This window comes from Ruditapes philippinarum, unplaced genomic scaffold (genome assembly GCF_026571515.1).
Source record: "Ruditapes philippinarum isolate M1 unplaced genomic scaffold, ASM2657151v2 ctg9684_1_1_1_1, whole genome shotgun sequence".
NCBI classification, from domain to species: Eukaryota; Metazoa; Mollusca; class Bivalvia; order Venerida; family Veneridae; genus Ruditapes; species Ruditapes philippinarum.
The window spans coordinates 14,528-31,908 of NW_026856439.1; the positions used below are offsets into that span (position 1 = coordinate 14,528).

The 17,381-nt window shown below is 32.4% G+C and overlaps 2 protein-coding genes across 2 annotated transcripts; one reads left to right on the forward strand and one right to left on the reverse strand.

The window, feature by feature from the left end:
- Positions 1-3,576: 3,576 nt before the first annotated feature.
- Positions 3,577-6,301, forward strand: LOC132746542 (P2X purinoceptor 7-like). The gene is made up of 3 exons (XM_060735729.1): positions 3,577-4,026; positions 4,711-4,926; positions 6,142-6,301. Exons 1-3 carry the CDS (start codon positions 3,839-3,841, stop codon positions 6,299-6,301), a joined length of 564 nt encoding a protein of 187 aa, XP_060591712.1. The 5' UTR covers positions 3,577-3,838.
- A 6-nt stretch (positions 6,302-6,307) lies between these two features.
- LOC132746543 (uncharacterized) lies at positions 6,308-17,025 on the reverse strand. The gene is made up of 8 exons (XM_060735730.1): positions 16,837-17,025; positions 12,869-13,164; positions 9,846-10,383; positions 9,073-9,259; positions 8,424-8,663; positions 7,440-7,611; positions 6,983-7,131; positions 6,308-6,489 (listed from the first exon to the last, which is right to left on the reverse strand). Exons 1-8 carry the CDS (start codon positions 17,023-17,025, stop codon positions 6,308-6,310), a joined length of 1,953 nt encoding a protein of 650 aa, XP_060591713.1.
- Between the last annotated feature and the right edge of the window lie 356 nt (positions 17,026-17,381).

The following is a 17,381-nucleotide window of genomic DNA, read 5'->3' on the forward strand; positions in this document are numbered from 1 at the left end:
CATGTAGATGTTTTGCTCTGAACAAGCGTTTTCAATAACCTCTGTAGCTTTGACCTTTGACCTTAAGACCTTGTTTATACGCGCATCACAGCTTCTCAAAATTGTGAACATTTATGTGAAGTTTTAATACAAATCCTGCATATGTGTAGGAGATATGCTCCGGACAAAATTGGATATCGTCTGCCCGCCAGGCGGGAAACTATAATACGACCCGTTTTTCAAACGGGCGTATTGAAAAGGGGTTATTTAAAGTCAAAAGTTAAATGTTCTTTCAATCTAAGTAATGTGGAATCAACGATCTTAACCATGACCTAGTAACTTACATTTGCATTTAATCTCGTTATTTTTGCATTTACTATAAAATATTGTACATGCAATTGAACTATGACCATAGAAGACCTCTACTATGACCTATAGACATACACACCCTTTTTATATCAAATGTAAAGTCATCTATGATATTTGATTAACTTGATTATGACCTAATTACCTACATTTAAATTTGTCAAGCCATGCTCATTTAATATGGATTTAAGGATTCTAAGTGACATTGAACTTTGATCCCGACCAAGACCAAGTGACCTTCATTTTTGAAGCTATGGCTGTCAAACAGGCACAACGGTTTGTCGGAAATTGAGTTTTGACTTTGGATGACCCTAAGATAACCCATTAACCTATTTTCACATTTTCAGCTATAACAAAATAACAATGGTTATCAGGTGAACGATATATAACCATCACCGTCTTTTATAGACGGGTTAACAACTTAATGACTTTTAGTATTGTATTTTGTATACGATTCCTTTAGTGATTTCGTTTTTGTGCACTGTAGATCATGATTGAAAAAATAGTACGCGTATCTAAATATGTGAACGTTTAACTCCTGCTGTTACCGGTCATCTAGTTATCCCGGCGGAACATTACTTATCTGGAAAACTGATGAGTACTCTGAAAGATTTCTCTGCCATCTGTTTTATTCCTTATCTAAAAATAATTACTATTGCCCATCGCAAAATCGATATTAATGATAACAGGAAAATCATTGTTTCAAAGCACCAAAGGCACCTAAATACTTAACAGAAGATGTGTACCTTTTATCAGTACCTTTACATGTGACCTGGAGTCAAGGACCCTGTTTAAGTTTAAACTTGAACCCAAAAGAATAGACTCTGTCTTGCGAAGATGCAAAGACAATTTTCAGTCAATTAACCTATCAATAATAAGACTCATGCCATAAGAGAGATTTTTTTTAGATTTATTTTACCAGATACAAGGATACCTGAGTCATCAGCATATTATAAAAGTTTATTGCTTGGGGTTGCAGAAATGTCATTGACATATACATGACATAAAAGAGGACCTAAAATGAACCCCTGGGGACAACATAGGTACTCGTAACAGTATTAGAATGAGTACCAGTCAATTTCACCAGCTGCTGTCTATCAGAGATAAGACTTGAAACATGTACGAATGTACCTATGGCAGATGTTTGAAGTTTCATGTGTAGTATAGTGTGATTTACTTATCAAATGCCTTTTGTAGATCTCAACGTATTATGTATACAATACTGCCTTTGTCCATTTCAAATTTAGTAAATCTGTTAAATGAATCAGAGAATTGAGTACCGCTCATGCCGGTGCTAGGGGGCGTGAAGGATGATGCACTTATTCATTATCCCTGATGTACAGACTCAGTCAAACCGAGTCTGCAATTTTCATGTTATTTTGCTGTGATTAATGCTTCCGAGGGATCACTTTGTTTATAGATTTCTTTCACTGGCACATAGAGTGTGGAATATAATGTATATCTATACTGCCATGTAACCATCCGCTGGGATTGCACCGTGGACCCTGTCATCAGTTAAGTAATGAGCACTAATTTAATCGTTATACTGGATAAGTCATTATGTAACCTGCCAAATTTCACAATTTCTTAAATAAACCACAACAGCCTAAGTCACCCTTTACAATATTCCTATAACTCTATAAAAGATACTATTGTTAGCTAACACTGGGTATAAACTTATAACCTGTAGACTTGTCAATTCATGTATTATCATTTATACATTTAAATGCAAGCATCATCCCTTCTATAATTATGACATAAAGGTAACTCTTTAAATATAGAAATATTATAAGTTTCATTATATCCATATACTAAGACATACATGTATGTACATAACATTAATAATTCCCAGTTTCTATTAAATAAATATGAAATCCTGTCAATATTGGTGCTTAAATTGGTACATGTAGAAAGAAAATTATAATGTACAGTATAAAAGTAAACAAAATCTCAAATAGTCTATATGTCACATAATAAGGAATGAGTTGCGTCTAAGCATTAAATGCATATCTCTTACAATAACAAATACTGTCACTCTTTAAACCTTTTATTAGACTTTTCTTTATAACAACTAACTGCATATATCAAGTGTTTATAAATGATAACTTAAGGATGTTATCCTTTCTCTGTTTTAATATATGGACATGAGCACCTATAAACATAGCTTAAATTTTCTATCTTTCATTTTTACCAAACGTTATTTTATTAACAATTTAAATACAAACAAATAGAAAATAATAATTAGTTACACATAGTGATTAGAAGATTCCTGTAGCAGAATACCTGTAGGTACTACCTGAACAAACCAGCAGGCGTATTCCGTTCATATCTTAACTAGGGCTGGATCAATATACCGGTAAATCGGTATTTATCGATTTTCTGTTTTTCAATACGGTACGGTTACCGGGTTTTAGCTATACCGATACAAAGGGAGACAACCTAATAAAAATGCGTAACTAACGATCATGATGACTTTACATTAAAATTATCGTCTGTTTATTAGTGTTTAACAAGTAAAATGTCAGCGAGAAAGTCAAAAGTGTGGGCATTTTTCGCCAAAGTCAACGATAAAAAGGCCCTCTGTAATATTTGCAAGGCCGAAGTGGCAAGTTCTGGCGGCACAACTAATATGTCAACTCATCTGAGGAGGCATCACAAAATTGATCCAGCCATTCAATTTAACGCATTGGAGAAAAAGTTACCTTCAGGTTTGCGGTAGTTTTATTAGACCAAACAGTAACTTGTAATTTAATCCAACACACGAATTGAATATAGTATACACGTATATCTTACAAATTTTTTGATTTTCCAATATGAAAGTAGCTAAATAAATGTGACCGAGATATTGACCTTTTGTGACCTAGCTAAACACCGTTTCCCGGGAGGTTACGGATTTAGCTCTCGATCAAATGAAGTCTACAAAATTAAAACGTGATATTTCTATTTTTATTTTACCGTTTAAGAATGAAAAATTTGATGTTTTAAAGAATTGTCTCAAATTTAACAGAATTAATTTTATAATTAAAATCTAGTATAAACTTAGAACAGTCATAGGCACCTGCCATAATAAATAAAGATATTTTGCAGAAACGTGTGTGTACATATGTCTGCATGAAAATTATTTGTATAATGATATCTAATCCTTTTTTAAATAATTGTTTTGTTTCATATTGTCAAAACAAGGCCATCATGTTTATTTCAGAAAAGTTTCACAATTAAAGGTTCCTGAGCTCGCTTTAAAATTGCTCTTTTTAGTATCTAATCGTATTAAACATACTTTAATAAACTTATTTTTCCTAAAATTCGAATAAAATTCACGGAAATTGCTTTAGTATTACCGTTACAAAACCCGGTATCGCACAGATGATAGACTTGCTATCCGTTTAGCAGGTGCGACCTCAAACCGGAAGTGACGTATAATTATCCCTAGTGTAAACTGAAAGTAGTAACTTCACAATATAAACACGTACAATTGGTACTGAAAATACGAATTATGGAAGGTAATGTCTTTGATTACGAGTTGGATGATAATTTTGTCGTTCAGCCATACATGTACGAACCTGAACCGACAATTGAAATTAACGAGAGCGATTCCAATGATGAAGAATCGGAGGAAGAATTAGACTTTGATTTCGCCGTAGAAAATGACCGAAATCGAGAGAGGATTGGGAATGTTAACTGGTAATTTTATTATATAAAATACATGGACATTATTTTCTTTTTAGCCGCGTAAGTTTCCAAGATAAATGGCTGTCTTTTGTATCTTTGTTTACGTTGATACTGAAATAAAAGTCATACAAAGATTGAATTATCGGCCATAATAACTGTCGTATACACACGTCTGTAAGTCAGTGGCGAAGGAAATACTTTGAACGAAGTTTGAGCTGGTATGCATTGTACGGAGTGACATTCTTATTTTAATGATGATTTATACCTCGGAGTCCGATCAGTAAGATTATTCATTCTTTTTTTGGGGTAAAAAACTTTTTTCTTAAATGTTTCCACTCCTTTTTGTTGTCAGTAAAGTCGGAAACTAAATTAATCATGAGACTAGCTAATAATTTAACATAAATTGAAATTGTTAGCATCATAATATGCCTCTTAATTATTTCCAGGTTTGTTAATGTATGTTTTTCGTCAACAACATAATCTTTGCAGTAATGAATACAACTGAAATACATTCAGTGAATTAGTTAATTTGCCTCACAAAAACTACATTTCTTCACAAAAAAAATGAGAAAAATATGTGGAGGTAATGATTATGATATGTGTCGAAGGACATTTTGTCAGATCATAGTTTATGGGAAGATCTTTACCTTTTCCAATTCAATTTCTTCAAACATATACACCCTGGTTTTATTTCAGGTGTGAATGCAGAAACTGCAGCGCCATGCCAACCGGTATTGAGAGTAAATGCTGCATGGAGTTTGGAGAGCTTTCTGAAAAGCTTGACGGTTTTTGCTGTATAACCCAACATCCAGGATTTGTGGGGAACTGTTTAAATAGGGATGTTATTGAAGTGTCATTTTACGAATTTCTTCAGCAAAATGGACCAGTGGGAGACGAGGAGCCAATTCATGAGTATGTATTTCCTACATACATTTGTGAATAACCATTAATGGGATATTAATTACAAAACACAAGTGTCAGTTAGCCAACATTGCAGAATTTATTTAAACAGGAAATTAATTTGAATTTAAAACTAATAAAACAATAAATAATGTAAATAAATAGAATTTTTAACATTTAACAGAATAAAAAAGAAAAACAAACATAAATACAAAAGCTGTGACAGGAAACAGCATGCTCTACTTATTAGAATACAAAAGCTGTGACAGGAATTAAGTACTGGTAAAGGAAGTCAAAACTATAAAGAAAAAATCCATTATGATATATATTTCTGAATAAGTATCTAGAAAGCACTAAAATGTTCTATATTTTTGCACCATATAATATGGCTGTAACCATGTCAATAAAAGTTAAACAAACATTTATATGCACTTATAGAAAAAACAACTTGAAATCTGAGAAAAATACAGTTACAAAATTATGAGCAAAAAGTATTATAAAGTAAAGTTCATAGAGGACATCTTTCTTGAACAGATGTTAGAGTTATGAATCTTGTCAAACATGATGTATGAAATGACAAAGAACAATTACTTTAAAGGCACATTATGTCCCAGAAACAAATAAATTTGAAAGGTCAAATCTGAATTTTACAATCTTATAATCTCTAAATAAAAGTTAAAGGGGATGTCATATGTGTATTTCCTGAAGAATGTAGTGATAATGAGATTATTTTGTAATAAATAAGTAGCAAAATGTTAACAAATACTAATTCTCTATAACTGTATTCATTGTCATAAAACAAATGATAAAAAGATGGTACAGGTATGTGAATGAGTAACTTTTTTGATACTATAAAAGAATACAACAATTTTAAAAAAGCTTTCAAGAAATAAAAAGCATTTTGAGGCATAATGGGCCTTTAAGTGTATAGTAGATATAATTTATATAAAAAGATAATTCTTAAAAAAACTAACTATTTATAAATAAATAAATATAAATGTTCAAAACTTAATACAGGAGAATACAAAAGCTAGCATAATAAATCTTGTCCCCTGTAATAAAGATGTTTATAGTAAACATATTACTGTACATAGCCTGACTGGGCTCAACATTGTGCAGAAACAGAAGTTGACACTAAAAGTCTTTTCATTAACCTGTACTTTTATGCTTGTTCAAGTATTTAAAGAACAGGAAATACTTAAGTCTTTCATCCCATTTCCATTACAGGACATACAGGTATGTGGCCTATCGAAGACTTGCACGGTGGATTTGGCATCGTCTGGCAAAATATGACAGGCGTGTGTTACCTGCATGTGCAGTCACAGCAATTAGAGCATACTTTCCTTCACAACAATACACTGGATACAAATATGCCCGGGATTTTTGATGACATCTAGTGTCCTGAATACCTAGATTTGAAAGCAGAAATAGCTTCTGACTTCGAGACATGATTTGCTCCTGATGAGAGGGGTGGGGGTGCAACATAAAGTTGATATGCAGCTTCCTGTGCTTTCTTGTGAGAGCTGAACTTCATCCTAAGTCGAATCAGCTCTGAATTTAGCTTGTCAATGTAATCTGTAACAAGTAAACAAAACATCAGTCATTGATACTTGTAACTTTGTATATATTATTACTGGTTAGGAGTGTTTAAGAAATTAAAGTTGTATATGATTGACTCTTGCATTCCATGTTCATATGAATTGAGTGCAATAAAAGATAAACAAAACAACTTGTAAAAATCTTTTAAGTCATTCCTATTATTATATCAGTATATTGGTTATTCAATTTATAATTTAAACATAATAGTTTTCACCAATTTCTACATGAGCAGCAGAATGTTAACAACTATAACATGCCTTTCTCTATAAAATAAATTAATAGTGTTCAGTTGTGCTAAATTTTGATCAATACTACACATTGTCCTTCAACCTATAAAGCATAAATGCCATATGGTTTTGCTTTCATTTTTAGTCATTTATCACAGGGTGTCAAATATACCTTTATTTACCTCAGTTTTTGGAAAATATCAGAAAAGTTAGCAAATGAATGACAATTTAGTTCATCTTACCATAATTGCATTCCTCCATGATTGGTTTCACAGTATGTTTTCCACCTTTGTACTTTGGGTACCCTAGGTTGTACCGAAGAAGCCCCTCTCTAGTAACTGCCTGTGCTCTACCAGCATTTGAACATGTATGCAGGGCTGCTAGGTTGACTCTGAAAATATTTTTGTTGTAATTTAGGAATAGTGTTGAAATATTACAAGAAAGTAAAGTGCAAAGTCTGAATTGCAGCTATCTGTAGAGCAATAACCTTCTTTATAACAGCAGTAAAAGTTTCCACAAAGTATGCCTTCATAATTAATTTTATCTTTCAGGAGCATCACCTCTCAGCTGATATAATTATTTATTAATTATTAGGATGTTGCTCTGTAAAGGTTGTATCTAGTATATCAGTCCCAGATTAAAGTAAAATGCATGTTTGTTAAAGTGTTCCATAAGAACAAAATTTTTTTCTCAACTAACCTTTGCTTCATGACTGCATATGAGAAACTAACAAATTTCGGCGCAAACTGACACACAACTTTATGGTGAGCTTCAAGGCCTGATGTCTGGTCAACGGGAGATAACTTTCTGATATCTGAAACTAGCCGCTTGTTTCCAAGTAACAACTGTAACTCTTTGTGTGCTTTTGAACCTTAAATAAAAAATATTTTATAAGCTTATTCATGCAGAATATAACATGGAGCCATTTGTCTGGGAATTTTAGGTTTAAGACATAAAGAAGCAATCCAGCTGGCTTGAAAATGTCTATTACTACAAACCATTCATAAGCATCTTATGTAGTCAGTGCTACTTTTTTTTTACAGTTGTAACAACATCATTTAAAAGTACTGATCTGATATACAAGTTTCTGAGCACATTTTACAGACATTTGTATTGAATTCTTTGGTTTTAAACCAACAATACTGTTAAGATAAATTGTTGACTAAGAAAGATCTCAGACATCCCTTCCTGCATTTTTCAGACACAGACAGTGATAAAATGTATTTGCCAATTTCAACAATTAATTCTTTTATTTGATACTTCATCATTAAGCAAACACCATTTTTCAATTACATCCACAATTCACAAATTTAAATTCTTACAAGCTTCACACATTTTGATAACAGATATGGCTGTCAAGTGCATTATTACACAATAGATGCACAGCACAAAAAATCAGATGCTTACATGCCATATGACGCCAATTAAGCAAATGACATCAGGAAAATTCTTCTAAACTCAATTTAGTTTAGTAGGTTTATATCAATTCTCTTTTTATCAGCATTCGACGTTGAACTGTGCATTATTCTACAACAATGCACTCAAAATTGATAGATATTTACGACATATATCAATAATGACATGAATGTTTAAACGCAGCTATAAATGCAGCTTCTCTTAATGAAAGATAATCATTTAAGAAATTTGTTGAAATGCAAACTAAAGCATCTTTCAGGTACTGACCTGCATTAATCCAATCTCTTTCAATAAGTGTGTGTGTACATTTTGGAAATTTTCTGCCATGACCTTCATGTTTATTTGTGATATGGTTTAAAACTGATAGCCATTTCTGTTCAACCATTTCTCCATCTCCCCCACTTGTAGCAGCACAGAAGTAGAGATGATTGGAAATTGACTGTAACCATTTTCCCACTTTCTCACATCCTCTCTTTTTGGACAGTGTTGCAAGTTTGGTCTTCACACCTAAAACCAAGATCATATAAACAAGTTCAAGCAATGGCTTAACTGTTATTCACATTTATGTAACTAAAAATTTCAGTCTTAAAAAACGCTCAGTCATCTTAAGTTGAATGACATTCAGATATTTGAATGAATAAAAGTATGACTTTAAAACACAAGATAGAATTGACGTGCCAGTATACAAGAATAATCAAGGATAGAGATACGTCAATATGAAACTTATGAGTAAAACTGTTCTGTTTGTGGTAAAGTTAAAAACAATGTCATTGTGAAATAATACACAAGTTAACCTGATAAATTTACCATATGACCCTTACTTGGAGTAAACTACTAAACTCATTAGTTCGAACATTCCCAAATAACGTATTTATTTATCTATTGATTAAGATCTGAGATTTGAGCAAGTTCTTACTTTTAGCAACATGCCAGGTGTCAAACCAATGGTTAATTTCCTTCTCATTTTCTCGCAAATACTTGCGTACTTGAACGTGTCGATCTGTTGTAATGTCACTCAATTTCACACCCCCATCCTGTACTGTGCTTATTGCTCTCTTCAAGCCTTCTAACTCCATAGCGTTAGAATTTTTCACTTCATTGCTCTGAAATAAAATTTTCCTAAATATTAAACAATTCCAAATTTGGTGATTTTATTATAACTATTATATAATATATAATTATTGACTATTGAGCCATTGAAAATCACAACTAGGCAAACGCCCCACAAGCAAAAATACTTCAAGTATATACTTCTCATTGCCGTGCAACTTTGAACTATTACAATAAATAGATGATATCTAAATCAATAACTATGACATAAAGAACAAAATGCAGCAATTATTTTTGTATGTGCATAATTTATGTTATTAACAGACTTTTACAGTCTATGATGTATGGTCATTGAATATGAGTCTCATACTATTTTTAATAGATTGGGAAAATCCAATCCAGCCAGTGAATACAATTTAGTTCCATTCTTTTGTTTGCAGTTATATTTACATCATAATTTAATAAGAATTTCTATTACTTAATCCTAGAAAAATATTAAATCTCAATATCAGACACAGATTATTTGAATCATTATTATTATCCAATAGAAACCTTTGTACCTTGTGTTGAAAACAAAGAAAAAGACCCACTGATACGGCACAATTAAAAGTGACCTTACAATATAGACACATGACATACCTGTACTAATTCTGTAGCTAATACAAGTCCAGTATCTAAATCCATCAGGGTATAGCTTCCGTATTTAGCCGTATGGCCAGGTGAACAGCAGCGAGCATCCAGTCCTACTCTTACATCCTGACCCCTACATGCCATTAGATTTTCAGTCTGTTTAGCCTTCCATGTGTTGGCAATAGCAGGAACTACAAAGGATTTTTGGTGTCGCGTAAATGTACTCATTGAGATCATTGATATGTTAATGAATCTGAAAAAATTCAACACTTTACTCGGAGAAGCTCCAGAAAACACAATTCCACCTGCTGCTAACAAATTCCCTGTTGGAGTACCATTTAGTTCAGTCTGACTGCGCCATGTTTTTAGATGTCCAGTTTCACATACACTCTCTATAATAATCATACTTCCAACAACTTTCTTTTTAATGTTATAACAAACTGCCGAACAAATATGGCACAACTTAAACAGCTGGAGTAGACAACTTTCAAAGACAATAAACTTCTTCTCTGCAACAGGATCAGATGTGTCTTCCATACAATCATGCCTAAAAATAATGTGAAAAAAAGCCTCATTAAACAAGTACAAAATGTATGGACATCTGAATAACTGTAAATATTTATGCTGGCAGGTATTGCAAACCGCCTTTACTTTGAAGGAGATACCAAATGAGCCGCGTCACGACAAATCCAACATAATGGGTCTGCGACCAGCATGGATCCAGACCAGCCTACGCATCCGCGCAGTCTGAGCAGGATCCATGCTGTTCGCTTTCAGTTTCTTTACTTGTTAAATGGTCTGTAAGTGAACAGCATGGATCCTGATCAGACTGCGCAGATGCGCAGGCTGGTCTTGATTCAAGCTGGTCGCAAACCCATTGTGTTGGTTTTGTCGTGACGCGGCTCAAATGCTATTCTTTGACTGATATTAAATTAATTTATTTTATGCTTTTCAGTGGATTACTGATTTATCCGTGAAAATTATATTTGGTAATTTCACAGTGAAAATTATCAAAATATAATTTCACTTTTTTCAATGACGAAACTACTTTTTTAAGATTTTCCCCATGTGGTACCTCAATTTTATTTTTGCTGACGATTCTGACAATGTCAGGCTGTTTAAAGAAAAAGCAAAGTTGAAATTGATAAATAGGCAGTAAACGTCAAAAGTAATAAAAAGAAGAAAACTTACTTCTATTCATTCAAATTCCAATCACCAAATTTCGTCTCTAAATTTTTTGTTTCATTTTTACAGTCTGAAAAATACATTCCTTCCACATGCAAACTGCTCTTGATGACATTTGGGCATATTAAAGTATCCTACGAGTAATAACTGCCGTATGCTTTATGAAAAATTGAAAAGCAATGACAGCTACAGCTCGTAGAACAAGTAAACCACCCAGCATTCCGAGCAAGTTCCAAGTCTTCCATTTTCATAGCTGTTTTTTCATGTTTTCACATCTGTCAACACTTATTTTTTGTCTGTTTCAATCCTCAAATATGTTTTCTTTCTTTTAAAAAGGTGTATGACTAACAATTCCAAATGATATCCCTCTGAATCAAACACAATTATTTTCCTCCCGTGAAATACACAACTTTAAAAAATGGCTGCCGCTTACATTTAACAAAGCCAGGTCTAATTTAAATTCGCAGTAAGTAACAGAAATATGGATGGATGGTTGGAATTTTCTCCTACACGAATTGTTTGTTTTTATTATTAAAACAAGCGATCATTCATATTTTTTAAACAAAATAAATAATATCACTGTCATTTAATGTTGATTGTCGGACTTATTTTTTAGCTCAAGACTTCTTGTTTTTAATGAGAAATTCGCACGAAATGAGGCTCTCAATGGGGAAACAGATTTTAATATTTATGTTAATATTATGGAAATTTCGTTTAAACTTGTTTTTTAGCATAAAATAAAAAGAAAATTTGTTTGTTTGTTGTGTAAGATGTAATTTTATTTCATCTCGTGAACTTTAAAAACAGTATTCTCACTCGTGGCTACGCCACTCGTGAGAATACTGTTTTTAAAGCCCACTCGATGAAATAAAATTTCATCTTGCACACAAACAAACAAATATCCTCTATTTAATAAAAAGGCTTCTATTTCAGACTTTAGTGTGTGTGTTTCAGGAAATTCATTAATACTCCATGATTTTAAAATAATTTTTATCAACCACACAAATCTTTGTTGGATAAGACCAGAAGTAAACATTAAGGCCCCCACGATTACACGTTTAAACGGATTCGTTTCGATTTTCATTCATTAACGTTTACGATATGTTTTACCGTTTAATCGAAATGACCATATTGTCTTACAAAATATCTTAATTGCCTGAAATCATGGATTTTATCAATTCTTGTGGTTTATTCCAAAGTCAAAAACGGAAAATTGGTGTTTACAACCCTCCACACAGCATTACCGTGCAAAATTGCTCGTGACATAATACATTTTTGGTAAAAAAAATGGGAATACAATTTGTGCTGACTCAACGCGAAAATGTGTGCTGACTCAATCGTGATGAGCCCTGCACATTCTTTATTTGTACATGCATCAAAAATAGAAAGCAATACATCATTTGGCGACTCAAATACATGGTGTGTATAGTACATAGAGGTGCCACCGTTTAAACGGTATCGTTTCGGTTCTTAGCAATCGTGTAAACGTTTACAAAAAATTGTTAACGTGGGAGCCTTAGTAAACATAGAGCTGTCATTGATTCAGTGCAAAGCATATCAATCATATATCGATATCAGATGACTAAAATCAACGATACACCGATATATTGATTTTACGTTTTTAACTATAATTACTTGCCTGTCATTCACTTTCATACCTGTTTAAATGATTTCAGTTAAAACATGTTCTGTACAGTGTATTGTCCACTGCATAATTTTTTTTTTAATTACACTCTCGGATTCATAGAGTAATAAAATTCACAGAAGCCACATTATCAACTGTGCAAACTGTGTTATAATCTTATTAATCTTATATATGCTTAATAAACTTGCTACAATTCAATTACCAAACTGTCGAATTCTCATCATCATCTTCTTCATCTTCCTCTTGATCTGCTAGATCCTCCTCGGACGGTTCCCAGTCAGGGTCATTTTCAATGGAGTCATTGAATTCCTCATCAGACAACACTTCATTGCTGCCATCATCACTCTCTGGGAACTGGAAGCCCTTTTCAACCGGATGTTCTCGTATATCTGGCCCACAAATCATATCTTTTGTTTCAATGTTTGTTGAGGTCCCAAATTCACGCACTTGTACCCTGACTTGAAAGCTTTTGTTTTCTGTTGGTCTTGTGGCAACCAGCTGGAAAAGAACAAATGATCTATTAACATGATACCTAGAATATTTGTCACTGTAGAATGATTTCAAAACTATGAAAGATACAATGTAGATAAAAAAAAGCTAGAGCTCATATGAAGATAATTCTTGAAATATTTGTGCAAAAGTTAAGATGTTTATGATAAAGAACAAATATTTGAAATTTGAAGAATGCTCTCTAAGAAATAAATGAATAAATAAAAGAAAAATTAATACTTTTTAAGGAAGAAAAATTTCTAGTGCAGGAGTGATTATTCTTAAAATATTGCTTCTTGAGTTATGAACCTTGACTCCTCAAATGTGGTTTGAGTTTTAAAATTGATACCTTAAAAAGAAATGTCGCCTTGTGAACAATATAGTTTAGGATAAATGCCAGGACAAAAAAATGAAATATGAAAATAAACAAAGGGCAATAACTCAAAAAACAAGATTGCATTTGAGAAAAATGCTATGCCACCGCATTAATACAACACTAAGCCTTGTACCTTCAGACAATAAGTTTTTTTGATTTTTTACTAAATGTATAAATTGAAAATCAATGACCCCCGGGGCAAAGGCAATTTTGACCCCAGGGTTATAATTTGAACAATCTTGCTAGAGGATCACTACATAATGTTTCATGCAAAATATTTAACCTCTAGCATTTGTCAATTGCTAGAAGAAATGTGTTTAAAGTTTATACTACATGTATAAGTTTTTACTATATACATATACATATGAGGAAAACCAATGACCCCCGGGGCGGGGCCGATTTTGACCCCAGGGCTTTAATTTGAATAATCTGGGTAGAGGTCTACAAGACAATGCCTTATGCAAAATATCTAAGCTCTAGGCCTTTTGGGTCTATACAAGAAGGTATTTTAAGTTTTTACTATATGTACATATAGTGAAGGTTTTGCTATATGTACATATAGTATATGTACATATAGCAAAACCTTAAAATACCTTCTTGTAAAGACCCAAAAGGCCTAGAGCTTAGATATTTTGCATAAAGCATTGACTGGTAGACCCTTACCAAAATTGTTTAAATTATAGCCCTGGGGTCAAAATCAGCCCCGCCCCGGGGGTCATTGATTTTCACTATATGTACATTATGTCAATAAAGTATGAAAATTAACAACGGGCAATAACTCAAAAATTAAGAAGTGCCGAGTACCGGTTCTTGTGCACTGCACTTGGGGTCATTATAAGAAGCATGCATACCAAGTTTGAAGTCAATCCGACTTATAATGACTGACTTATGCTCTGGACAAGCTGACATGGCTTTTTCAAGGCGACACAAAAATATTTTACTGCACCAAAACTTTACTTCTATTATTGAGAATTGAGTACTGCTCAAGCCTGTGCTAGGGGGCGTGAGGGATGTTGCACTTTATATTACCCCTCATGTACAGACTCAATCAAACCGAGTCTGTAGTTCTCTTGTAATTTTGTTGAGATTAATGCTACCGAGGGATCACTTTAAGCTCATATACTTGTAGGTTATAATCATAACGGATAATGAATATAATAAAACCCATGTTAATGATCAATGGCACCTTCTTAGGGATGTTAATTCTGCATTTAAAACTTTTAGTTACAGGGTGGCAAATGTCCACAAGTCTCTTCTGTTGTCAATCTTTAATATTTTATATTAAAGGTGTACGTCTCATTGAATGTCCACAAAATATGCATTGGCTGGTAGAAAACATTTATCCTAAGTCAGAAATGAATTCTAAGCCCATGCCCATTACACTATATACTAATATATATCTATATGGGCATGGGCTAAGAATTCATTTCTGACTTATATATATCTATATATTAGTATATAGTGTAATGGGCATGGGCTTAGAATTCATTTCTGACTTAGGATAATTGTTTTCTACCATCAAATGCATTTTTTGTGAACATTCAATGAGACGTACCCATTTGTTTTATATTATTGGGCAAACATTTTTCCTCTCCTTTTATTAATTTCACCAAGAACAATTCTTTTCTGACAATGATAATAATAATGATGGCGATGATGATAATAATGCTGATGATTTAGAAATGAAATGTACATACTAGATTTATTTTCACCTGCTGGTATGAAAATTATCATATTACACTTGGGGCCATGTTTATTTTCATACCATTCATCCTGTATTTATAGAAAAAACTTGAATATTGGAAGGGGAATTGTATGCTCTGTGAAAAGTACAATAGATTATTTTTCTTTTAAAAAACATTGAGGGGAATGGTCTGCCATGTAAAGGGTACAATGTTTTTAGTTATACTGGGAGTTTTCTTTCAGTAAAATTTATTTTTTACTGTCTGTAAATTTTAATTTCCCTAAATTATAAGACTGTTCTAGCATTTTTGTATGAAAAACATACTTTAATTATCAGTCTTGAAATTAATCTATGCTAAGAATTTTTACCTACTTTTAATGTTAATGAATTTTGAGTATTTATTATTATTTTTTTTATAAATATTTTTCCTTTACCATTTTTTTTTTCTAACTGCTTTTCTTAATAACAATAATGTAGATCAAAAATTTTAATGTTCATATCTGGAGACAGAATATAAAGTATTTCAAAAGAATGTGGAATCTATAATTATAAACTCAACAGTTGGCCAGTGTGCCATATCTTTTCTGTATATTGCATCGTTACTTACTGGTTTGTTGTTTTAGCAGAATGTCAGTAAGTGTAACTTACTAGGTCATAATCAGGGGTTTATGGCCCCTTATGTAATGGACTTTATTGATCTATAAGATCATGCCCTAAGGGCTGGTGTTTTATGACTTGTATATTCATATCAAGTTACCACCAATTAATTAAAAGGGAAGATTAAAAGATAGCTAATTTACTTATGTAACTTTAGATTGAAAAACTTGGTCATTTTATTGCAATTAAATTTATCATAATTTATTTGATATTATTGCATAAATTATATGTAACTTAATAATAAGCATTTTCATTTTTTCTGAAGTCACCATGAATTTAAGAACTTTACTACTTTGAGTGAAGCTGTACTAATTTCTAATTCTCAGGCTTATTATCATTTTGAGCACCAAGAAATAAAAGTCCAAAAGTACATAGGTATTACAATGGTGAAAGTCAAAATAAGTTTACATTATGCAATTTATTCTTTTTGATTTTATAATTTATTTCTCATGAAAGATAAAAAAAAAAAGCATGACCCAAGGAAATTTCTAAAACTATCCACTAGTTTTTTTTAAGCAGATTTATATTTTATTCTAAAAAAAAATCAATATCAAGTGTTGGTCAATCACCATTGTAACAGTCAATGTCTTTATATATATAGTTAATTCAGATCAGCTTGAAGATGAAAAAAATGAGCATAATGTCACTTAAAAAATATTTTTGTTGTGAAATGGGTGAACATGGTTGGTATTAGGCAATTTGTTGTAGTAAAGAATGAAATTTTTAAGCAATTTGCTTGTTGTGCATGAACCAGTTGCGAAAATAACTAAAAAATAAAAATCAAACTGTCAGTAATCTTTTCAATCAAATACTTTTAAATATCAGCTTTGACAGCTTATTTCTTATAATATTTAAAACAAAATACTATTTATTAATCACACTTATGCAGATTGGATAAGGGGCCAGTCATAGAATTTTTCCAGTTATTCTAGAGAGGGTGTAAAATAATATAGTAGACACAAACAGAATCCCTAAAAAAGAGCACAAACGTGAAGTTTTCGTCGGCACAAATGGCTTTAACGTTCCGTTCACATTTCTCAATGATTTCACGGCATTTGTCCACTTCTTCACTATCATCCTTCGGGAATAGAAAAAAACCTTTCGTTCCACCGTCACTTTTGTTACGGCATCCAAATGCCACACAGTGCACCATGTTTTCCTTTCGAACACAAATTACAGTGATAAACAATTAAATAAAACAATAGTAAATCCTTTAAACAATGTTAAATGCACCTTCCTTTATTACACACACAATATAACACAATATACACAGCTGACACTTCGCTATTTTGATGTATTCGCGGGAAATGTTTACACACGAATGACTGTCACGCAGTTTGACGCGGTCGATAGGAATATTCCTACGTCATCACCAAAAATGGCGGCGGAAATTACCGATCGCGTTACGGAAAAAAACGACTTACTAAATCACATTTTTTTTACAAAAGGAATTTACAAAACATTTTTTCAAAACGATTTTTGAAATCTACGTATTAAATTTTATAAAAA